This window comes from Anomaloglossus baeobatrachus, chromosome 10 (genome assembly GCF_048569485.1).
Source record: "Anomaloglossus baeobatrachus isolate aAnoBae1 chromosome 10, aAnoBae1.hap1, whole genome shotgun sequence".
NCBI classification, from domain to species: Eukaryota; Metazoa; Chordata; class Amphibia; order Anura; family Aromobatidae; genus Anomaloglossus; species Anomaloglossus baeobatrachus.
In genome coordinates this window covers 42762493-42787723 of record NC_134362.1, presented here as the reverse complement: position 1 = coordinate 42787723, position 25231 = coordinate 42762493, and the positions used below count along the sequence as shown (strand labels likewise).

General features: G+C 45.1%; 1 protein-coding gene across 1 annotated transcript in view; it reads left to right on the top strand.

Moving 5' to 3' along the window:
* Positions 1 to 17456, top strand: part of PGGHG (protein-glucosylgalactosylhydroxylysine glucosidase) — a 109277-nt gene extending 91821 nt beyond the window's left edge. The window contains exons 11-14 of the mRNA XM_075326398.1: positions 6472 to 6567; positions 7839 to 7936; positions 9325 to 9536; positions 14411 to 17456. Of these exons, the coding sequence (XP_075182513.1) occupies positions 6472 to 6567; positions 7839 to 7936; positions 9325 to 9536; positions 14411 to 14466 (462 nt within the window). The 3' untranslated portion in view covers positions 14467 to 17456. The remainder of the gene's footprint in view (positions 1 to 6471; positions 6568 to 7838; positions 7937 to 9324; positions 9537 to 14410) is intronic.
* The last annotated feature ends 7775 nt before the right edge of the window (positions 17457 to 25231 follow it).

Sequence of the window (25231 nt, the reverse complement as noted above, 5' to 3'; positions counted from 1 at the left end):
TATATATATATGCTTATATGCTATACATCTACACTGTACGGTCGCACTGTTGATTTTTGGCTATATACCCTCCTGGATTGTACTCAGAGGAGACAACAGCATGTCGTCCGCAAATAGCAAGGGTGTCAAAGCACAGGCTTACTTAGCGTTTTTCCAAGCGCCTTAAGGATACACATTATCCCTTCCCCCCTGACGTTGTCAAGGGCTGGGCTCAGTGTCCTAAGGTGGATCCTCCTGTCTCCAGACTGGCGGCTAGATCCATAGTTGCAGTGGAAGATGGGGCTTCACTCAAAGATGCCACTGACAGACAGATGGAGCTCTGGTTGAAATCCATCTATGAAGCTATCGGCGCGTCTTTTGCTCCAGCATTCGCAGCCGTATGGGCACTCCAAGCTCTCTCAGCTTGTCATGCGCAGATTAATGCAGTCACACGTACATCTGCTCCGCAAGTGGTGTCCTTAACCTCTCAGGCGTCGGCGTTTGCGTCCTACGCCATTAATGCTGTCCTGGACTCTACGAGCCGTACGGCGGTAGCATCCGCCAATTCGGTGGCAGTCCGCAGGGCCATGTGGTTACGTGAATGGAAGGCAGACTCCGCTTCCAAAAAGTTCTTAACCGGTTTGCCATTTTCTGGCGACCGCCTGTTTGGTGAACGATTGGACGAAATCATTAAACAATCCAAGGGAAAGGACTCATCCTTACCCCAGTCCAAACCAAACAGACCTCAACCACGGAAGGTACAATCGAGGTTTCGGTCCTTTCGGCCCGCGGGAAGGTCTCAGTTCTCCTCGTCCAAAAGGCCTGAAAAGGATCAGAGGAACTCCGATTCATGGCGGTCTAAGTCACGTCCTAAAAAGACCGCCGGAGGAACCGCTCCCAAGGCGGCCTCCTCATGACTTTCGGCCTCCTCACACCGCATCCTCGGTCGGTGGCAGGCTTTCCCGCTTTTGCGACACCTGGCTGCCACAGGTAAAAGACCGATGGGTGAGAGACATTCTATCCCACGGTTACAGGATAGAGTTCAGCTCTCGTCCTCCGACTCGATTTTTCAGAACATCTCCGCCCCCCCGAGAGAGCCGATGCTCTTCTTCAGGCGGTGTGCACTCTGAAGGCGGAAGGAGTGGTGATCACTGTTCCTCTTCAGCAACAGGGTCACGGTTTTTACTCCAACTTGTTTGTGGTACCGAAAAAGGACGGATCCTTCCGTCCTGTTCTGGACCTAAAACTGCTCAACAAACACGTAAAAACCAGGCGGTTCCGGATGGAATCGCTCCGCTCCGTCATGGCCTCAATGTCCCAAGGAGACTTCCTGGCATCAATCGACATCAAAGATGCTTATCTCCACGTACCGATTGCACCAGAGCATCAGCGCTTCCTGCGTTTCGCCATAGGGGACGAACACCTTCAGTTCGTGGCACTGCCTTTCGGCCTGGCGACAGCACCACGGGTCTTCACCAAGGTCATGGCAGCAGTGGTAGCAGTCCTACACTCTCAGGGACACTCGGTGATCCCTTACTTAGACGATCTGCTGGTCAAGGCACCCTCTCAAGTGGCATGCCAACACAGCCTGGACGTTGCTCTGGAGACTCTCCAGAGTTTCGGGTGGATCATCAATTTTCCAAAGTCAAATCTGACACCGGCCCAATCACTGACATATCTTGGCATGGAGTTTCATACTCTCTCAGCGATAGTGAAGCTTCCGCTGGACAAACAGCGTTCACTACAGACAGGGGTGCAATCTCTCCTTCAAGGCCAGTCACACCCCCTGAGGCGCCTCATGCACTTCCTAGGGAAGATGGTAGCAGCAATGGAGGCAGTTCCTTTTGCGCAGTTTCATCTGCGTCCACTTCATTGGGACATTCTCCGCAAATGGGACAGGAAGTCGACGTCCCTCGACAGGAACGTCTCCCTTTCACGGGCAGCCAAGGCTTCCCTTCAGTGGTGGCTTCTCCCCACTTCTCTGTCGAAGGGGAAATCCTTCCTTCCCCCATCATGGGCTGTGGTCACGACGGACGCGAGCCTGTCAGGGTGGGGAGCGGTCTTTCTCCACCACAGGGCTCAGGGAACCTGGACTCCGATAGAGTCTTCCCTTCAGATCAATGTTCTGGAGATAAGGGCAGTGTATCTTGCCCTAAAGGCGTTCCAGCCGTGGCTGGAAGGCAAGCAGATCCGAATTCAGTCGGACAACTCCACAGCGGTGGCATACATCAACCACCAAGGGGGAACACGCAGTCGGCAAGCCTTCCAGGAAGTCCGGCGGATTCTGATGTGGGTGGAAGCCACGGCCTCCACCATATCCGCAGTTCACATCCCGGGCGTAGAAAACTGGGAAGCAGACTTTCTCAGTCGCCAGGGCATGGACGCAGGGGAATGGTCCCTTCACCCGGACGTGTTTCAGGAGATCTGTTGCCGCTGGGGGATGCCGGACGTCGACCTAATGGCGTCCCGGCACAACAACAAGGTCCCAACATTCATGGCACGGTCTCAAGATCACAGAGCTCTGGCGGCAGACGCCTTAGTTCAGGATTGGTCGCAGTTTCAACTCCCTTATGTGTTTCCTCCTCTGGCACTGTTACCCAGAGTGTTACGCAAGATCAAGTCCGACTGCCGCCGCGCCATCCTCGTCGCGCCAGACTGGCCGAGGAGGTCGTGGTACCCGGATCTGTGGCATCTCACGGTGGGCCAACCGTGGGCACTACCAGACCGACCAGACTTGCTGTCTCAAGGGCCGTTTTTCCATCTGAATTCTGCGGCCCTCAACCTGACTGTGTGGCCATTGAGTCCTGGATCCTAGCGTCTTCAGGGTTATCTCAAGAGGTCATTGCCACTATGAGACAGGCTAGGAAACCAACGTCCGCCAAGATCTACCACAGGACGTGGAGGATATTCCTATCTTGGTGCTCTGATCAGGGTGTTTCTCCCTGGCCATTTGCCTTGCCCACTTTTCTTTCCTTCCTTCAATCCGGATTGGAAAAAGGGTTGTCGCTCGGCTCTCTTAAGGGACAAGTCTCAGCGCTCTCTGTGTTTTTTCAGAGGCGCCTAGCCAGACTTCCACAGGTACGCACGTTCCTGCAGGGGGTTTGTCACATAGTCCCTCCTTACAAGCGGCCGTTAGAACCCTGGGATCTGAACAGGGTGCTGATGGCTCTTCAGAAGCCACCTTTCGAGCCAATGAGGGATATTTCTCTCTCACGCCTTTCGCAGAAAGTGGTCTTCCTAGTAGCAGTCACATCACTTCGGAGAGTGTCGGAGCTAGCGGCGCTGTCATGCAAAGCCCCTTTCCTGGTGTTTCACCAGGACAAGGTGGTTCTGCGTCCGGTACCGGAATTTCTCCCTAAGGTGGTATCCCCCTTTCATCTCAATCAGGATATCTCCTTACCCTCTTTTTGTCCTCATCCAGTTCATCAGTGTGAAAAGGATTTGCACTCGTTAGATCTGGTGAGAGCACTCAGACTCTACATTTCTCGTACGGCGCCCCTGCGCCGCTCGGATGCACTCTTTGTCCTTGTCGCTGGCCAGCGGAAAGGGTCACAAGCTTCCAAATCAACCCTGGCTCGGTGGATCAAGGAACCAATTCTTGAAGCTTACCGATCTTCTGGGCTTCCGGTTCCCTCAGGGCTGAAAGCCCATTCTACCAGAGCCGTGGGTGCGTCCTGGGCTTTGCGGCACCAGGCTACGGCTCAGCAGGTGTGTCAGGCGGCTACCTGGTCGAGCCTGCACACTTTCACGAAACACTATCAGGTGCATACCTATGCTTCGGCGGATGCCAGCCTAGGTAGGCAAGTCCTTCAGGCGGCGGTTGCCTACCTGTAGGAAAGGGCCGGTTTACGGCTCTATTACGAGGTATTATTTTACCCACCCAGGGACTGCTTTTGGACGTCCCAATTGTCTGGGTCTCCCAATGGAGCGACAAAGAAGAAGGGAATTTTGTTTACTTACCGTAAATTCCTTTTCTTCTAGCTCCAATTGGGAGACCCAGCACCCGCCCCTGTTCCCTTCGGGCTGTTGTTCTTTGTGTACACATGTTGTTCATGTTGAATGGTTTCAGTTCTCCGAAATTCCTTCGGATTGAATTTACTTTAAACTAATTTATAACTTTTCCTCCTTCTTGCTTTTGCACCAAAACTGAGGAGCCCGTGATGCACGGGGGGTGTATAGGCAGAAGGGGAGGGGCTTTACACTTTTAAGTGTAATACTTTGTGTGGCCTCCGGAGGCAGAAGCTATACACCCCAATTGTCTGGGTCTCCCATTTGGAGCTAGAAGAAAAGGAATTTACGGTAAGTAAACAAAATTCCCTTCTTTATGTATAACGGACAACTGCCAATCTTGGTACAAACAATTTAGGTTTAGTGTATATGGGCAGGGTTTTGCTGGGAACATGCAATAATCAACTGTAATACAGGTTGATTCTTTAAATGGAACCAGTCACCAGGATTTTCATATATAAGCAAAAGCCAGTGCTATACTGGCTTTATCAGGCTGATTCTATACATACCTGTAGTGGTGAGCTCAGATGTGTAGGGTATTAAACCCAAGAAAGTAAAGTTTATAAAATTGACAGCTTCTTGAGTGACAGCAGCTGAGGAATAGATAATATCTGGGGGGGAATTCATAGTTATCCCCTCCACCGTTAGAATTAGTATTATACAAACGATTCACCTTTTCCTTTGTAGGACCAGTAGTGAGGTCATACCTATGTGACCAGAAGGGGCGGGGCCTCAAAGCTGATGCCACAAAGCAACATTTTTCTCTCGGCTGATGATTTGTCCATATGTGACCATCACTGATGAAACACTGATGATTTGTCCATGCGTGACCATCACTGATGAAACACTGATGATTTGTCCATACCTGACCATCACTGATGAAACACTGATGATTTGTCCATACCTGACCATCACTGATGAAACACTGATGATTTGTCCATGTGTGACCATCACTGATGAAACACTGATGATTTGTCCATACCTGACCATCACTGATGAAACACTGATGATTTGTCCATGTGTGACCATCACTGATGAAACACTGATGATTTGTCCATACCTGACCATCACTGATGAGACACTGATGATTTGTACATACCTGACCCTCACTGATGAAACACTGATGATTTGTCCATACCTGACCATCACTGATGAGACACTGATGATTTGTCCATACCTGACCATCACTGATGAAACACTGATGATTTGTCCATACCTGACCATCCCTGATGAGACACTGATGATTTGTCCATACCTGACCATCACTGATGACACATGATTTGTCCATACCTGACCATCACTGATGAGACACTGATGATTTGTACATACCTGACCCTCACTGATGAAACACTGATGATTTGTCCATGTGTGACCATCACTGATGAAACACTGATGATTTGTCCATACCTGACCCTCACTGATGAAACACTGATGATTTGTACATGTGTGACCATCACTGATGAAACACTGATGATTTGTACATGCGTGACCATCGCTGATGATCACAGGACTGGGGAAGACTATTCTCCTTACGAAGACCTGACAAACCAGTCTGACTGTCAGCGGAGAGGGGACTTTTAGCTGCAATGCCCCTCTGAGAATTATTCAAATTGTCTCTCCAGGAAAGCAGACAAACTTCACTGATGAGACACTGATGATTTGTCCATACCTGACCATCACTGATGAGACACTGATGATTTGTCCATACCTGACCATCACTGATGAGACACTGATGATTTATCCATACCTGACCATCACTGATGAGACACTGATGATTTATCCATACCTGACCATCACTGATGAGACACTGATGATTTGTCCATACCTGACCATCACTGATGAGACACTGATGATTTGTCCATACCTGACCATCACTGATGAGACACTGATGATTTGTCCATACCTGACCATCACTGATGAGACACTGATGATTTGTCCATACCTGACCATCACTGATGAGACACTGATGATTTGTCCATACCTGACCATCACTGATGAGACACTGATGATTTATCCATACCTGACCATCACTGATGAGACACTGATGATTTGTCCATACCTGACCATCACTGATGAGACACTGATGATTTGTCCATACCTGACCATCACTGATGAGACACTGATGATTTGTCCATACCTGACCATCACTGATGAGACACTGATGATTTGTCCATACCTGACCATCACTGATGAGACACTGATGATTTGTCCATACCTGACCATCACTGATGAGACACTGATGATTTGTCCATACCTGACCATCACTGATGAGACACTGATGATTTGTCCATACCTGACCATCACTGATGAGACACTGATGATTTGTCCATACCTGACCATCACTGATGAGACACTGATGATTTGTCCATGTGTGACCATCACTGATGAGACACTGATGATTTGTCCATACCTGACCATCACTGATGAGACACCTTCAATTTAATATGTGTAATAGATAATATATTTCTTTTTTTCTTTTTTTAGAGCATGTTTGCAATTGGCTATATGGAATTAAAAGAAACCAAAATGGCCGAACAACAATTGAAGAAATGCTTTGCAAATATAACAGATCCATTTAAGGTTAGATTAAAGGCATTGTGCTAAGTTTGGAAGTTATCCACTGTGAATTAAATAGGTGTTTAATTTCTTGTTCTCTGAGACCCTTACTGATCCCGAAAACGGAGATCTTTTGACTAGAGAGGAAGAAAAGCTTGCGCACCTCCACTTCATCCATTCTCAATGGTACCACCGGAGATGGATGAGCTGCGCTCAGTTGGTCTTTGACACTCTTATTGAGCGTGAATTGAATGGAGGTGGGCAAGCTTATCCTCCTCCTTATTCGGAAGGGGCTCTTCAGAGTTTGTCAATTTTTTGAGCCATAACTTTATTTTTTTTATACCGTTTTGGGTTCATGACAGTAGGAAAAACAAAAAAAGTCCAGCACAACATCCAAAATATAAAACTTGTTCTTCTTTATTAATACATGTTAAAAACCTGGACAAGGGACGTGTTTCGGAATATGCTTCCTTATTCACAGTCCGGACTTATTCAGGACTGTGAATAAGAGAGCATATTCCGAAACGCGTCCCTCGTCCAGGTTTTTAACCTTTTTAACATGTATTAATAAAGAAGAACAAGTTTTTATATTTTGGATGTTGTGCTGGACTTCTTCGTTTTTCCTAGCGTCATGGCCAAGATTCTTTTCCGTGCACCATCTGACCGGACTTCCATCTAACTGGTGAGCTGGAATTGAGAGTTCACTCTTCTTTGTTTTGTGGTTCCATTTTGGGTTCATACCATATTTTGATAGTCTTACTACATTTTGGGAGGACTTTGTGACCCCGCCCCAAAACAAATACAAATTTTGCTCCTATATGTTGCAATACCACAGCTAAAATTATGGTTTCCTATGAAGTCCAAGCTGTGGGTGGGATTCACAGGATTACCAACATGGCGGCCAAAGGGGCTTCCAGCAGGTCCCCCAACTGCTGTAAAAACCCACAAAATACAGGGGCTGTAGTTTGTCCACAATGGCATATCCCAGAGATTGTGTGCCTTAAATGCTCACTGTCAGTGATTGACAGCGGTCATTAATTGATTATAAGCAGCTACCGTAAGCTCCGATTGCTGCTGTTATAGGTAGATGCCAGCTGTGTAACACAGCCGTAAAATGCTCAGCTTTTTATCCGGTTCACTAAATGGCACCTGACGTGCCAAAAATGTACGATGGATTTTGGGAAGAGATTCAAACTCTCTGTGAGTAAAAATGATGTCTCGATGGCGAGATAATAACACCACTGTGTTAGCCGATTTACATTTTGTACTTTTTTTTTTTTTTTAAATACTTTTAGATATGGACTGAAAATACTGATGGTTCAGGAGCTGTCAATTTCCTCACCGGCATGGGAGGATTTTTACAAGCCATCTTGTTTGGTTATACTGGATTTAGGTCGGTATCTGCCTGTTTGGTATTCATTTTATTATTATTATTATTATTTTTTATTATTATTATTTTATTTTATTTTATTTTTTATTATTCTAGTGCCATTTATTCCATGGCGCTTTACAAGTGAAAAGGGTATACATAAAAACTAGTACAACAATCATGAACAGTACAAAAACAGACTGGTACAGGAGGGGAGAGGACCCTGCCCGCGAGGGCTCACAGTCTACAGGGAATGGGTGAGGACAGAGCTGGCTGTGCAGTTATGTACTGTAGTGAGGGTTATTGTAGGTTGTAGGCTTGTCGGAAGAGGTTGGTCTTCAGGTTCCTCTTGAAACTTTCCACGGTAGGGGAGAGTCTGATTATGCTGAGGTAGAGCGTTCCAGAGTCTGGGGGAAACGTGGGAGAAATCTTCTATGCGATTGTGAGAAGAGGAGATAAGAGAGGAGTGGAGAAGGAGACCTTGTGAGGATCTGAGGTTGTATGCAGGTAGGTACCGGGAGACTAGGTCACAGATGTAGGGAGGAGACAGGTTGTGCATGGCTTTGTATGTCATGGTTAGTGTTTTGAACTGGAGTCGTTGGGCGATGGGAAGCCAGTGAAGGGATTGGCAGAGTGGCGAGGCCGGGGAATAGCGAGGGAAGAGGTGGGTTAAGCGGGCCGCAGAGTTTAGGATAGATTGGAGGAGTGCAAGAGTGTTGGAAGGGAGGCCAGAGAGCAGGAGGTTACAGTAGTCGAGGCGGGAGATGATGAGGGCATGCACTAATGTTTTTGCTGATTCTTGGTTAAAGGCCCTGTCACACACAGAGATAAATCTGCGGCAGATCTGTGGTTGCAGTGAAATTGTGGACAATCAGTGCCAGGTTTGTGGCTGTGTACAAATGGAACAATATGTCCATGATTTCACTGCAACCACAGATCTGCCAAAGATTTATCTCTGTGTGTGACGGGGCCTTAAGGAAAGCATGGATCCGGGAGACATTTTTGAGTTGTAGTCTGCATGAGGTGAAGAGGGCTTGGATGTGTGGCTTGAAGGATAGAGCAGAGTCGAGGGTTACTCCAAGGCAACGAGCTTGTGAGACTGGGGAGAGTGAGCAAACATCAAGTGTGATGGAAAGGCTTGTTGGAGGGGATGAGTGAGGAGGAGGAAAGACAATGAACTCTGTTTTGTCCATGTTAATTTTATTATTGCGTCCTAATATTATAAAAATATTGAATGCTCCTACTGTAAGGTTTATTCCCATGGTTTTCGCTTGGTATTTTGGCAAACCGGAAGACAGGGAGCTGGTGAACTTTAGAAAATCCTTTTTTAATTTGTCATATAATGTACTGCAACAAGCTGGAAAATACAGGTACAATCAGGTATTCTCTTTTTTTTTTTCTCTCTCTTCTAGAATCACAGAGAAGTGTCTGGCGTTTGATCCCACCTTCACCGACGATGTTACAGCGTTTTCCATTACTGGAGTGTGTTATCTCGCCAATAAAATTGACTTTACTTTTTCCAAGGACCTCACAACAGTGGAGTTGACTTCTGTTCTAGATTCTCAGAAATATCCGCTGGTCATTGCATTTGACGACTTCACTCCATCTATACCTCTGTGCATGGGTAAGTCTCTAGGTTTCCTGCAAGTTAAAAGCGTCATCTATGAATTCTGGGTCATTACTATCTTTACAGACAGTTTACACCTTAAATTTCATTGTGGGTTAGAAATAAAATTTGACGTGCAAAACTTTGGGGAACTTTCCACTTTACACCCGGTTCTCTATTACTTATTTTTCTCATTCAGATGATTTTATAAAATCCGTACATATCAGAGTCCTCTATATTATGTACACACGTTGCCAAGTGCGCAACGTTCAGGAGCTGCAGAATCTTCTCTTACCCGCCTCTGATTGACAGGTGTTTCCCTATGCACAGTATATGGACACAGCTGTCAATCTGCACTGAGTAGGTGGGAAGAGCTGCCGCTCATGAATGCGAGGACCCCAGCACTGTGATCAGGGTCTCTATCACTACTTTATATGACCCCCCAGCATAAGCTTACTGACAGATTCCTATACCCCTCATGCCTCCAGCACTCTTAAGGCCACTTTACACACAGAGCTAAATCTGTGGAAGATCTGTGGTTGCAGAGAAATCAAGGACATATTGTTCCATTTGTACACAGCCACAAACCTGGCACTGATTGTCCACAATTTCACTGCAACCACAGATCTGCCGCAGATTTATCTGTGTGTGTATAGTGGCCTTTAGGCTATGTGCCCACGGGAGTTCGCACCTGCAGATATATCTGCAGGTTTGTCCGCAGCAGCTCCCCAGAATCCACAGCTATCAATTGCTGCGGGATTCCAGCAAAATATCTGTGGTAAACCTGCGGACATTCGTGCGACTTACCTGCAAAAGTCCCGGCCTCTATCTCCATAGTGGAGAGGCTGGACATCCGCAGCTATTTCCGCAGGAATAATGGACATGCAGTTACGTGTGGCTGCGGGACATCCGCAGCCGCACATACCGCAGCGTGGACACGGCACTCCCCAAATCTCATAGATTAACATGGGGAGTGTCTGTACTTGCTAAAATCTGTGGATTTATTTAGAAAATCCAGATAAATCTGCAGGTTTTCCTCTGCAAAATCTGCGGGTACATTGTCCTCTTTCATAGGTTCCGTCACTTTTGCTGTGCTATTCAACTTGACTTGTTTTCCAATTGATATGGCTGGGAACTTTGCACAAGGGCTTTAAAGGGTTTTAGACCCTTTAGGGACAATTTAAAATTGTATTTTTGTAATGGAGGTACTTGGGACTTTCAAATAATTTTCCCATAGGTTTAAAAAAAAAAATTGCACTATATTGTGTGCCTTTTATATCTTGTGTTGCTCTAGGATGAGTTAAAGGGAAGCTGTCAGGTGCAATATACACCCAAAACCAGGAGCAGTCCTGGGTACATATTTCTAATCCCTGCCTAACTGTCCCTGTATCTAGCAGCATAGATAAAGAGATTAGTAGAGAAAGTAATTCTAAAGATCCTTTATGATATGCTAATGAGCACAAGGGCGTTAGTTCTTGCGCTCATTCCGCCCTCTTGGCATGTTAGCACACCCACAAGGACATGCTAACATGCTAGTCAATGCCCATTGCTCATTGCCTAGGGTCATGAGCAGTGATGGATGTACCTGTGTCTGTTGTCACCGCTTCAAACACCGGCTTTCGGATTAGTTAACATGATCAGAATAGAATGCCCGACACTTCTGGTCATGCACACTATGAAGCTGAGTGTTCGCGTCCCAGCTTCAGAGAGGTCTAGTGCACATGACCGGCAGTGCCGGGACTTCTGATCATGTACACTGACCCTAAAGCTAGTATCTGAAATGTTGACAACTAACACAGGTACGCGCGTCACCGCTGTGTAATGGGCATTGAATAGCATGTTAGCACGTCCCTGTGGGCGTGCTAGCATGCCAAGAGGGCAAACTAGTTGGGGAACTAACACCCATATGACTAGTCCCTGCCCTCATTAGCATATCATAAAGCATCTATAGAAATACTTTGTCTAAAGATCCCTTTATCTATGCTACTAAATACAGGGATGGTTAGGCAGGGATTAGCAATATACAGTTAGGTCCAGAAATATTTGGACAGTGACACAATTTTCGCGAGTTGGGCTCTGCATGCCACCACATTGGATTTGAAATGAAACCTCTACAACAGAATTCAAGTGCAGATTGTAACGTTTAATTTGAAGGTTTGAACAAAAATATCTGATAGAAATTGTAGGAATTGTACACATTTCTTTACAAACACTCCACATTTTAGGAGGTCAAAAGTAATTGGACAAATAAACCAAACCCAAACAAAATATTTTTATTTTCAATATTTTGTTGCGAATCCTTTGGATGCAATCACTGCCTTAAGTGTGGAACCCATGGACATCACCAAACGCTGGGTTTCCTCCTTCTTAATGCTTTGCCAGGCCTTTACAGCCGCAGCCTTCAGGTTTTGCTTGTTTGTGGGTCTTTCCGTCTTAAGTCTGGATTTGAGCAAGTGAAATGCATGCTCAATTGGGTTAAGATCTGGTGATTGACTTGGCCATTGCAGAATGTTCCACTTTTTTGCACTCATGAACTCCTGGGTAGCTTTGGCTGTATGCTTGGGGTCATTGTCCATCTGTACTATGAAGCGCCGTCCGATCAACTTTGTGGCATTTGGCTGAATCTGGGCTGAAAGTATATCTCGGTACACTTCAGAATTCATCCGGCTGCTCTTGTCTGCTGTTATGTCATCAATAAACACAAGTGACCCAGTGCCATTGAAAGCCATGCATGCCCATGCCATCACGTTGCCTCCACCATGTTTTACAGAGGATGTGGTGTGCCTTGGATCATGTGCCGTTCCCTTTCTTCGCCAAACTTTTTTCTTCCCATCATTCTGGTACAGGTTGATCTTTGTCTCATCTGTCCATAGAATACTTTTCCAGAACTGAGCTGGCTTCATGAGGTGTTTTTCAGCAAATTTAACTCTGGCCTGTCTATTTTTGGAATTGATGAATGGTTTGCATCTAGATGTGAACCCTTTGTATTTACTTTCATGGAGTCTTCTCTTTACTGTTGACTTAGAGACAGATACACCTACTTCACTGAGAGTGTTCTGGACTTCAGTTGATGTTGTGAATGGGTTCTTCTTCACCAAAGAAAGTATGCGGCGATCATCCACCACTGTTGTCATCCGTGGACGCCCAGGCCTTTTTGAGTTCCCAAGCTCACCAGTCAATTCCTTTTTTCTCAGAATGTACCCGACTGTTGATTTTGCTACTCCAAGCATGTCTGCTATCTCTCTGATGGATTTTTTCTTTTTTTCAGCCTCAGGATGTTCTGCTTCACCTCAATTGAGAGTTCCTTAGACCGCATCTTGTCTGGTCACAGCAACAGCTTCCAAATGCAAAACCACACACCTGTAATCAACCCCAGACCTTTTAACTACTTCATTGATTACAGGTTAACGAGGGAGACGCCTTCAGAGTTAATTGCAGCCCTTAGAGTCCCTTGTCCAATTACTTTTGGTCCCTTTAAAAAGAGGAGGCTATGCATTACAGAGCTATGATTCCTAAACCCTTTCTCCGATTTGGATGTGAAAACTCTCATATTGCAGCTGGGAGTGTGCACTTTCAGCCCATATTATATATATAATTGTATTTCTGAACATGTTTTTGTAAACCGCTAAAATAACAAAACTTGTGTCACTGTCCAAATATTTCTGGCCCTGACTGTACACCCAGAACTGCTCGTGGTTCTGGGTGTATATTGCACCTGACAGCTTCCCTTTAACTTCGAATCTGTCAGTGAGCTCATTCTGACAAGAGAGATAGTATCCAAAAGAAAAAACGCTGGCACCACCCAAGATAGTAACTTTCTCCTGTCATTTTCTGAGCTGATTTGTTACCACATCGAAGTTGAATTTGCAGGGAAACAAATAACTGAAGAAAGATAAAACCTAAGGGGTACTTTGCACGTTGCGACATTGCTACTGCGATATCGCCAGGGTCAAATCGAAAGTGATGCACATCCGGCGCCAGTAACGACGTCGCAATGTGTAAAGTCTAGAAGCAACGATAAACTATCGCAAAAGCGTCGTAAATCGGTGATCTGTGTGGTGTTAGTCATTTTCATAATGTCGCTGCAGCGACAGGTACGATGTTGTTCTTTGTTCCTGCGGCAGCACGCATCGCTGTGTATAAAGCCGCAGGAGCGAGGAACATCTCCTTACCTGCCGCCGGCGGCTCTACGGAAGGAAGGAGGTGGGCGGGATGTTTACGTCCCGCTCATCTCCGCCCCTCCGCTTCTATTGGCTGCCTGCCGTGTCGCAGGGCAGGTAAGTGCGAGTGAACCTGCTGTAGCGATAATGTTCGCTACGGCTGCTATCACAAGAGATCGCATCTGCGACTGGGGCGGGTACTATCGCGTTCGGCATCGCTACAATCGGCTAGCTATGTCGCAGCGTGCAAAGTACCCCTTAGTATACAGCAGATGACACAATTCACAATAGCAGAGATCACAGCTCACCTTCTCCCCCTCCCTTCACAATGACCTTTGCTCAGCATGCTCAGATAATGCTTCTATAGAAAAGATACTGACTGTCAGTCTGTTGCTGCTAACACCCATGTGCCCAACGGGAAGTGGGAGTCCCTCAATTAGTGCTAGTGGCCAGTGTGAATATTGCAAGATTATTTTTTTTATGCAGAGATAGCAATATTTCTATCATTATGATATGGAAAAAATATATATATAAAATGCCTAGAATATAACAATTTTACTTAAATAATAGATCATTTTCTGCTGAGATTTAGAAAAGTTTAGCAATTTAGCAAAATTTAGCAAGTCCCATTCCTGATTGTATTCTTTTCACTTTATGTTGATAAGTGCTGCACAGGGCTGTAGATGGATGGAGCGATACAATAAATACATGTCTATTTTTGCCATCCTACAGGGAAACCAGTGTCCTTTACAACCAAAGTCGGCTGGATACAGATGAAGACTTCGTGACTGTATAAAATAACCACAAACTTGTTCTTTTGACGACTTTTACATATATACAATTGTCAGGAGTCCTTCTCACAGGCAAGAACATATGGAGAATATTACATTATATCAAGTGGATATTAATTACCAATATTGCCGCCACTTAGATGTTTAGGTATCTTTGGGGACGAAAAAGATGTACCCTTATCTAATGTCATGTGGACCCCTTTAACTTTAGAGAAACTGTAAAATTTGTGCTTGGAGTTGCCTTTATCAGGCAGACTCTTTTACTGTCAAGACCACATTGTCACATTAAACCAGTCAGTGCCGGGCGCGGTTACAGCCGCTGTTCTCTATGCGCAGAGTGGTGACCGAAATCGCGCCTGCACCACCCATATGACTGAAAGCCCGAGGCTGCCGGGGGAGGGGCAAATAAAGTAAATTTCCTCAGGGCAGCAGAATTCTCAGTGCAGTGGCTGCACAGCGTCAGAACGTCATTAACCTGTGTCACACCAGTAATTTGCACACGTTCACAGCGCCGGCCTACTCGCCGTGCTGCTCCGCTCTGCCTCAGGCCTGCACACTGAATATCCTGTTTGCAGCACTCCTAGTCCTGCTGCACTCTACTGTTGTCTCCACCTGGCTATAGGGAGGCACGGCTGAATCATGCAATGATGCAGCAATTTAACCCTGTTGCGTCCCGCAGGGTTTACCTTCCTAGGCCAGTCGCTAAGCTGCCACTCCAACCATTCCTTGCCTGATCTTGGTTCCTTATTCTGTCCTGACTGTCTAATTTGAGGTTAGGTGACTACCTTATTGTCTGTCCAGTTTTCTGACCTGGCTTGTCTTCTTGTTTTAATAGTTTTTGGGTTTTTTTAGGTTTTTTGTCTTTTAATATAGAAAAATAAATACCATACTTTTTGGATGATTAAGACACACTTTTCCTCCCAAAACTTTTGGGTGGAAAATGAGGGGTGCGTCTTATAATCCGAACGTAGCTTACCGAGAGGGGTAGCAGGATGCAGGGGTGATGCCTGTTGGGGCTTCAGGCACTGTCCTGCGGGTTCGGTACTGGGGTTGCAGTGCTGCAGGCGGTGAAGCAAGGGCCATCCTGAAAATGTTGGCAGTGCGAGCGTTAAATAATGGCGCTCGGAGTTGGCGCGTGCGCGGATGAAGCTCTCGGCTCAAGATCTCATCTGCGCATGCACCGCCTCTGGCCCATTGATCTCCCAGCAGCAGACTTAGAGAAAATGGCGCCCGGAGGTGGCCCGTGCGCAGATAAGATCTCTGATTGTCATTTAGCCAATAGCTCAATCTGCGCATGCGCCAACTGCAGGCGCCATTTCTTTGAAGCCCTCATCACTGACAGTTTCCAGGTGTTGCCTACCTCACAGCGCCTGCAGCGAGCATCTGGGAAACCCACCACACTGCATGCAGCATCACCCTCCTCCACCACCACCCCTGGCTCCACCCCCGCCACTCCACCACTGTTGCCGTCACCCCCGGTAAAACACCACCAGATTCTATTGTAAGACTGAACGCCCCCTCCTTTTTTTATTTTCTCTAAATTTGGGGTGAGTCTTAAAAACTGAAAAATACAGAAGTTACAATAATGTAATGGCTGAGAAACTGTATAAATATATATAATGGTACATTTACCTGTATATATGAATACTATTTTTGTTTTTGGGGTGAATATATTCTCTTATACATTATATGAAAATGTGTGGCTCAATACTTGTGATTCTACCTCTCACCGCAGGATTGGGTTTCAGTCTTACATTTGTCAAGTCTTTTTATATCTTCCTCTTCAGAAACTTCTGTGGTGGGCTCTTCCTCTTGGTAAAGTTCCAGACACAGATACTACGGTAATACTTGGCCTTGGGCCATCATTTTCAGGAAATTTTGGTTTAATAAATTATTTATAAAAGTGGACGTGTTAGCCGGGTCAGTCAAGGTAGCTGAGATGGGCCCCGTCACGTCCCCTTGCTCGCCCACGTTCTCTCTACTTTGAAAAATGAGGCAACATTTTTGTTCAAATTTCTGTCTCAAAATTCACCAAATGTATCAAAAGACTGAGACACGCTGATACATTTGGTGAATTTTAAAGAGACGTGACTCCTAAAATAACAATCCAACTAAACCTGAGCTCACAAAGTAAAATGGCCCTTCTTCCCTTCAGTGCCCTGCCCAATCCATCCTAATTTAATGTCCCCACGGATGGATTTGCTCTGGAAAGAGAACTCTCTTAACAATGTATGGGGTTTGGTTCCAAAAGCACAGGCAGGGTCCTATGTAGGTTTGGACTGGCCCACCGGGAAATCGGGTATTTCACTGGTGGGCCCACACTGACAAAAGATGGAAGGCTCCTCCCCCTCCTACCATAGCACAGCTATTGACTGCTCTGCTAATGCAAGTCCATAGCAGTGCACTCCCTCTTTTTCCTGCTGTACTGTCTCCTGGTGTTTGAGTCAGACTGACACCTGTGCCGGAGACGTGCCACTGACTGTAATACTGGAGACCGCACAGCACTGCTTTGGATGCAGATTATCAGAGCAGTGAACAGCTGTGCTAGATGAAACCTCTCATGCAGAGGTCCCCGTCTGACCAGCTGCCCTTGTCCCCTGTCCTCACCCCCCGTTGTGATGAAAATGCGGGTGGGCTGGTCAGGGAGGTTACCATAGTGGCCACAGACGCTGTGCAGTCTGCTGCCTCCCTCCTCTCTGGTGCCTCAGAGTAGGGGCTTGGTGAGGCTTTGATGTGATTGATGCTGGGTGATTGCAGCAGCGCTGCACAGTTCTCCTCTCCTCCCTCTTCTGTTAATGTTATCATCAACAAGAGTCCTTCCTGGAGCTCAGGAGACTGATCGGAAGCAATTTTCATTTTGAATTACTTTTTTATATGAAACTATGTCTAATAGAAAACTGGATCAATGTGCAGCAATTTTGGAAGAGTAAAGACTTGGCTATGTGTCCTATATGTAAGGGAGATGGGACTGGGTTATTTATGCTATATGTGGGGGGATGGAACTAGGCTATATATGTGGAGGGGGGAGATTAGGCTGTATATGTTAGTTGTGGGGAAGGGGGCTAGGCTATATATGCTATTTTTGGAGGAGGGGAGGACTAAGCTATATATGCTATATGTGGGGGATGGGGACTAGGCTGTATGTGGGAGAGGGGGTACTTAGCCTTGGCTATGTATGCTATATGTGGGGAAGGGGGGACTAGGCTGTTTATGCTGTATATGGGAGAGGTGGTAATGGGCTATGTATATGGGGGAGGGGGGACTTGGCTATATATGCTATATGTGAGAGAAGGGGACGTGGCTATATGTGGGAGAGGGGGACAAGGCTATATATACTATATATGGGGGAGGTGGAATTAGGCTATATAGTTTATATGTGGAGGAGGGGGACTAGGCTATATATGCTATATGTGAGAGATGGGGACTAGGCTATATATGCTACATGTGGGAGAGTGGGACTATGCCTTTATGTGGGGGAGGGGAACGTTTCTTTTGTAAGATGGCAATGCCTCATGGACAGGGTGCGTAGGCGAGGGTGGACAATAAATTCAACATGATTTACTCCACAAAAGTGGTATAAATACAGCAGAATTATAATCCAGACCCTGATTGCAGTTAATGGCTTGTGGCGGAGCATGTAAGCTGCAAAATGTGCCCATATCCATTAAGAAGCACACGCTGGTTTAGGCCACATTTACACATCGGTATTATTGCGTCAGTGTTTGTTTGCCAAAGCCAGGAGTGGAACCTAGAGAAAAACTAAAATTGAAAGCTTGACACCTGTTCTGTGTTTTGGAGACACTCCTGGTTTTGGCATAGAAATACCGATGTGTGAATACACTGTATTGTGTCTCACATACATGTGCATGAGGCTGAAGTATGAACAGGTAAAATATCTGTAGAGTAGCAGTAAGGCGGGCCCTGATGAACCAGTTCCTCCTGTGGGCCCACGACACTCCAGACTGACACTGGCACCGTGTCTTAGGCACTAAAACAGTATGTTTGCAGCTTTCAAGCTATATATTTTTTTTTTTTTCTCGGTCAGCTATTCAAGTAATTTTTGCAACTTTTCACGATTCATAGAGCTTCATTTTTATGACATTGCCATATTCCTTTTTTTAACTAATATTGATGGAATAATAAGAGAAATAAGTTATTCTTTTTTAATGACCAAACAGGACCATTAAAATACACTTGAAAATTTGTTCCCAAATCTGTAGCAAATATTTTTACATATTAGACACTTTTTCTTATTTTTTAAAACAGTGGAATTTGTTTTACTTTATTTTTGTTTTACACAATGTGCCCCCCATAAGGTTATAAAAGACCCATAGGAGGCATTTAAATATTGAAATCTATTTTATTTTCATCATATTTCCCTTGTAACTGGGGCTGGTATATCTGCTCCAGTTACAGGGGAAATACAATAACAATAAAAAATATTTCCCTTGTAACTGGGGCTGGAATATCTGCCCCAGATGCAAGGAGAATACGATGAAAGTAAAAAATATTTCCCTGTAACTAACGCTGGAATATCAGCCCCAGTTACAAGGGAAATGCAATAAAAACAAAAAAATATTTCCCTGTAACTAGGGCTGGAATATCGGCCATTGTTGCAAGGGAAATGCAGTAAAAATAAAAAAATACTTCCCTGTAACTAGGGTTGGAATATTGGCCCCAGTTACAAGGGAAATGTAATAAAAATAAAAAATATTTCCCTTGTAACCAGGGCCAATATTCCAGCTCCATTTACAATGGAAATATTTTTTATTGTCATCATATTTCCCTTATAACTGGGGCTGGTATATTGGCTACAGTTAAATGGGCAATGCAGCCTCCTGGCCGGATAACTGAGCTGTGTCTTTTATGGCCCCATATCTACACAATTGCGTGTACCTGAGCTCCTACATAATGATGTTATAGAACGTTTCTGCAGCGTAGAAGTCGAACCGCCCTGATGTTTACAGTCTACAGTCTTTCCCTGTCTGTCTGCCTCTGTCTGTCTCTTTCCCTGTCTATCTCTTACTCTGTCTGCGTCTATGTCTGTATGTCTCTCCACATCCGTCTCTCCACCGACATCTTATTACCTCACACATAAGTTTCTTATACTATGAATGTCCTTTGTTCCTATAGCAACCAATCACAGCTGCTATTAATAACCTAATAGCCCGCAGCTCCATTGACTTTAATGAAGGCAGGTTTTATAGAGTGTAACTGTAAAGCGCGGGGTTAAAGTTTCCCATCAAAACATAGTCTATGACGTTCCCTGAGTCACATGGGGTGTCTGTGCAAAATTTTGTGATTGTAAATGCGACAGAGCGGATTCCTTTAGTGGACATATACACACATACATACACACATACATACACACACACACACACACACACACACACACACACTCAGCTTTATATATTAGATTGATGGCTTTAACAAAAAATTCTTGAAGTTTTATATACTTTTTATTTTTCTTGATGCTTGTTTTTATCCCATGTTTCAGATCTTTTGCAGATATTGACTTCCGGTAAACATAAGTGGTAAATGGTGTGATCAGTTTTTATGACTAGGTGTTAACTATTTTAATCATTCCTACGTGTGAAGAGGTTAGCAGCTCTTCCTGTAAAAGCTTCAGTAGAAGACACTGTACTATGAAATTGACAACTGTGAACTTTAATGACCAAAGTCAACCAAGGAGAGAAAAGCAGCAAAAAATGTAACGGTCATTAACCCCTTGACACTCAGTAATGTATCTGTTAGTGATGAGTGTTACGGTAGGTATTGTCTCTTTATTGATTTAGTGCAGGATCAATCTCTGTGACCTTGTAGGTACTACTATGCATCCACAAGATCTCATGGCTCATCATTTGGCGGTAATACACAGTTGTTTTGCTTGAGCTTTTCTCTGAATTATCTTTGCAATATATTGGCTCTACATCTGAGGAATTTGACAAAGGAACCCCATGTCAATCACAATGTTCCCCCTTATAAAATAATAACACTTAGGCCGGTGTAACACTTGCGAGTGACTCGTGCTGCATCACCCGGCACGCCTGACGCCCTCCAGACAGGAGCGTGCAGCTGCATGTATTTCTATGCAGCTGCACGCTCCTGCCCAGAGAGCGGAAGGCCGTGCAGGGTGATGTGACTTGATTCTCGCGGGAGTCACTCCCAAGTGTGACACCGACATCATACTCCTCTCCGCAGCTGGTGCCGTTCCAGCAGTTTTGGTACTGGCTTGTGGGCGGATCACATGACTTGATGATTGAGTATGGGTTGTCCAAGTAGTGGACAACCTCTTTTTGAAGTACATATACAAGTGCATCTCAATAAATTAGAATATCCTCAAAAACCTAAATTATTTCAGTAATTCAATACAAAAAGGGAAGCGCAAATATTATATAGTCATTACACACAGAGGGATCAATTCCTATATATTATATAGAGTCATTACACACAGAGGGATCTATTCCTATATATTATATAGTCATTACACACAGAGGTATCTATTGCTATAGTCATTACACACAGAGGGATCTATTGCTATATATTATATACAGCCAATGAAAACCCAAATGCCATTATCTCACAAAATTAGAATATTATATAGTACTAACTGAAAAAATGATTTTACGCTCAGAAATGTTGGTGCCTACTGAAAAGTCTGTGCATTAAATGCCTCAATACTTGGTCGGGTACTTTTGCATGAATTACTGCATCAATGCGGCAATGTGGCATAGAGGCGATCAGCCTGTGGCACTTCTGAGGTGTTATGGAAGCCCTGGTTGCTTTGATAGCCGCCTTCAGCCCGTCTGCATTGTTGGATCTGGTGTCTTTCATAAATTCTCTATGGGGTTTAGGTCAGGAGAGTTTGCTGGCCAATCAAGCCCAGTGATACTGTGGTCAGTAAACCAGGTATTGGTGATTTTGGCAGTGTGCACAGGAGCCAAGTTCTGCTGGAAAATGAAATTTCCATCTTCAAAAGCTTGTTGGCAGAGGGAGGCATGCAGTGCTTTAAAATGTCCTGGTAGATGGCTGCGCTGACTTTGGTCTTGATAAAACCCAGTGGAGCTACACCAGCAGATGACATGGCTCCCCAAACCATCACTGATTGTGGAGGCTTCACATTAGACCTCAGCAGCTTGGATTGTGGCCTCTCCACTCTTCCTCCAGACTCTGGGACCGCGATTTCCAAATGAAATGCAAAATTTACTTTCATCTGAAAACAACACCTTGGACACTGAGAACAGTCCAGTTCTTTTTCTCCTTGGCCCAGGTAAGAAGCTTCTGGCATTGTCTATTGGTCATGAGTGGCTTGACACAGGGAATGTGACAGTTGTAGCCCATGTCCTGGATATGTCTGTGTGCGGTGGCTCTTGAAGCACTGACTCCAGCAGCAGTCCACTCCTTGTGAATCTCCCCAAATTTTTGAATGGCCTTTTCTTAACAATCCCATCAAGGCTGCGGTTATCCCTGTTGCTTGTGCACCTTTTTCTACCACACTTTTTCCTTCCACTTAACTTTCTATTAATATGCTTGGATACAGCACTCCGTGAACAGCCAGCTTCTTTAGCAATAACCTTTTGTGGCTTACCCTCCTTGTGCATTTTCTAACTTATTTAGATGCACCTGTATGTTTATCCCAGGGCTGGTTTATATTAGCTTTCTCTTGATTTTCCGACCACATTTGCTGAAAGTTTGTTCTAAAGTACACTACTTTCAATAAAGTTATACTTTCTGACATTACTTCTGATCTTTTCCACTAACTCCTGGGAATGTGGAAGTGAACAACAAAGAATATAATTGCCTGGACCTGAAAGGCAAAAATAGGCCTTAGGAATAGTGATGAGAGAATAGTAAAATATTCAGGTTCGAATTATTCGTAGAGAATACCTAGTACTATTCCAGTATTCATCATGAATATCGAATCTAATGCAAGTCAATGGGGAACCTGAGCATTTTTCTGGGAAATTGACAAGTAAAATGCTCAGGTTCGCATTAACTTGCATTAGGTTCATTATTCGTGACGAATACTGAAATAGTACAAGATATTTGGTACGAATGATCCGAACCTGAATATTTTACTATAGGCCCATCACTACTTAGGAATGAACATGTTTCAGGTCCAAAGACTATTCTATCTGTGATGTGAATTTTTCTTTTTGAGTTCATTGGGAAGTCAAAATTTGCACCAAATTTTCCTAAACTCGTCCCTGTATAACTTGCTCTCCTGTGATGTGTTATCTTGTTTGACCTCTGCAGCCAATTAAAGGCTGCAGCGGTCACATAGGATTGGCATCATCAACGAAGGCCAAATTATGTGATAACCACGAGGGCCAGAGACACCAGAATCGTAATGGGAGTGACTTTCATGTTATGTTAAAATTGTTTTGCTGAATTTCTGGTGAAATTCCTGCAGACATTTTCCATAGCAATTTTTCCCATATGTGAATATACCTTAATATATCCATCTAGTTCAACCTATTCTGCTGTATTGTTGGTCCATACTATGGATGATAAATACTTTGCATAAATCCTAAGTCATAAAACGAGGCTAGTTAAAGGGTCAGTTTTGACTTTAAGGATATGCTACTTCCAATAGGTTGCACTAGTGTTTGTCTACTTCCTCCCTGATTAGCATTGCAGCTTTTAGCCTCCTCTCTACTGGCATGCTAGATTGGTGTGTCAGTCTCCACAAGGAAAAAAAGCTTTCCCCTTAGACCCTATTCAGTCTTGTGACACCTGTCCAAAGAAATGGGTTTTACCTTAGCAATATCTCAATATTCCTCTAAACCTGTCATTTTGTCACTCTGCTATGAAGATATAACATTTTTTGTTGATGTATTTTTGTGTCAAGTATGCCTGTTGTTCAGTAGGACATTTCACAAGATTTTTTTTCCATTGTATGTAGTGCTCCCCACTATGAAACTGTGCAAATACCGCTGTAGCTTATGATCCTGGTTGAACAGCTTGATCTCGTGCTCTAGTCTTTCCGCTCTCTGACGCTGCCCAATCACCACACGTCAGCATCTAAGCTTGGTTCAACAGCTTAATCTCGTGCCATAGTCCTTCATATCTAAGACGCTCCCCAATCACCACTCGGCAGCATCTAAGCTTGGTTGAACAGCTCGATCTCGCACCGTAGTCCCTGCCTAATCACCACTAGGCAACATCTAAGTTTGGCTGAACAGCTTGATCTCGTGCCGTAATCCCTGCCCAATCACCACTCTACAATCTCTAAACTTGAACAGCTTGATTTCGCGCCTTAGTCCTTCCTTTCTATGACGCTGCCTAATCGCCACTCGGCAGCATCTAAGCTTGGTTGAACAGCTTGATTTCGCGCCGTAGTCCTTCCTTTCTATGACGCTGCCCAATCGCCACTCGGCAGCATCTAAGCTTGGTTGAACAGCTTGATCTCGTGCCGTAGTCCTTCCTCTCTATGACGCTCCCCAATCACCGCTCTGCCACATCTAAGCTTGGCTGAACAGCTTGATCTCGCACCATAATCTCTGCCCAATCACCACTCGGCAGCACCTAAGCTTGGTTGAACAGCTTAATCTCGCGTTGTAGTCCTTCCTCTCTATGATACTGACTAGTCCCTTCAAGGCAACACCTGAATCTGTTTGAGCAGCGTGATCTTCCCCTGTAGTCCTTCCCTTCTATAACTCTACAACAACGTGAATTGGGGCTTTCAGGGCATCTTGTATATAAGTGATGGGAAGTACTTTGGGATCGGAGTATGATTTGTGGTGTAAGGTATGTCACCGCTGATCATTAATTTTATGCCATCCACTGTCATGCCTCTGTGCACCCAACTCTGCCCACTGGCCAAAAATGGTGTGAAAATGCAAAAAATCGCAACATTTTTGTGCCGTCTTGCATTGCACAAAAAGTTTTGGGATTTCCAAAGCTTTATATTTTGACTTTTTAAAGCTGTTTACTACATTTTCCTATAATAAAAGCTGTGAGAAATCAAGGCTATTCATTTGTAACCATGGATCGTGTGAACTCAGACAGTGCAGTCTATTGCTCCCTTCTACAGTTGTTCCATGTTTATCTGCAGGGTGCAGTAGACATTGGCTTGTGCAATGCAGATTGTACACCCCGGATATATATATATATATATATATATATATATATATATATATATATATATATATATATATATATATATATATATATATATTGCCTTATTCTGTCTGTCTGTCTGTCTTGCTCCAAAATTGTGTCCTTACGGTGACATGTCCTTACGGTGACAAACAGCGGATTGGCCACTGGACTCGCCATGGCCCCGCCCCACCGCACGGATTTACCGCTCGGCTCCGCCCCCCCCCGCACGGATTGGCCATGTCCTTACGGTGACAAACAGCGGATTGGCCGCTGTGCTCGTCATGGCCCCACCCCCCCTGCACGGATTGGCCGCTCGGCCTCACAGATTGGCCGCTTGCCTCGGCTCCTCCCCCCGCACGGATTGGCCGCTTGCCTCGGCTCCGCCCCCCGCACGGATTGGCCGCTCGCCCAGGCTCCGCCCCCACAAGGAATGGCCTCTCGCCCCGAGGTGAGCGCATCAAGGTCCTGCAGCGGCAGAACACACAAAAGAACAGACACACACACACACACACACACACACATCAGATCACACTCACTCACACACACACCTCACACACACATCAGATCGCATCCACACACTCACAACATCCCGTGATCTCGATTGCTTCTCGGCGGCGATCCTGTGCGTGCAGTGACCTTCCAGGACCTGCCGGAGGAT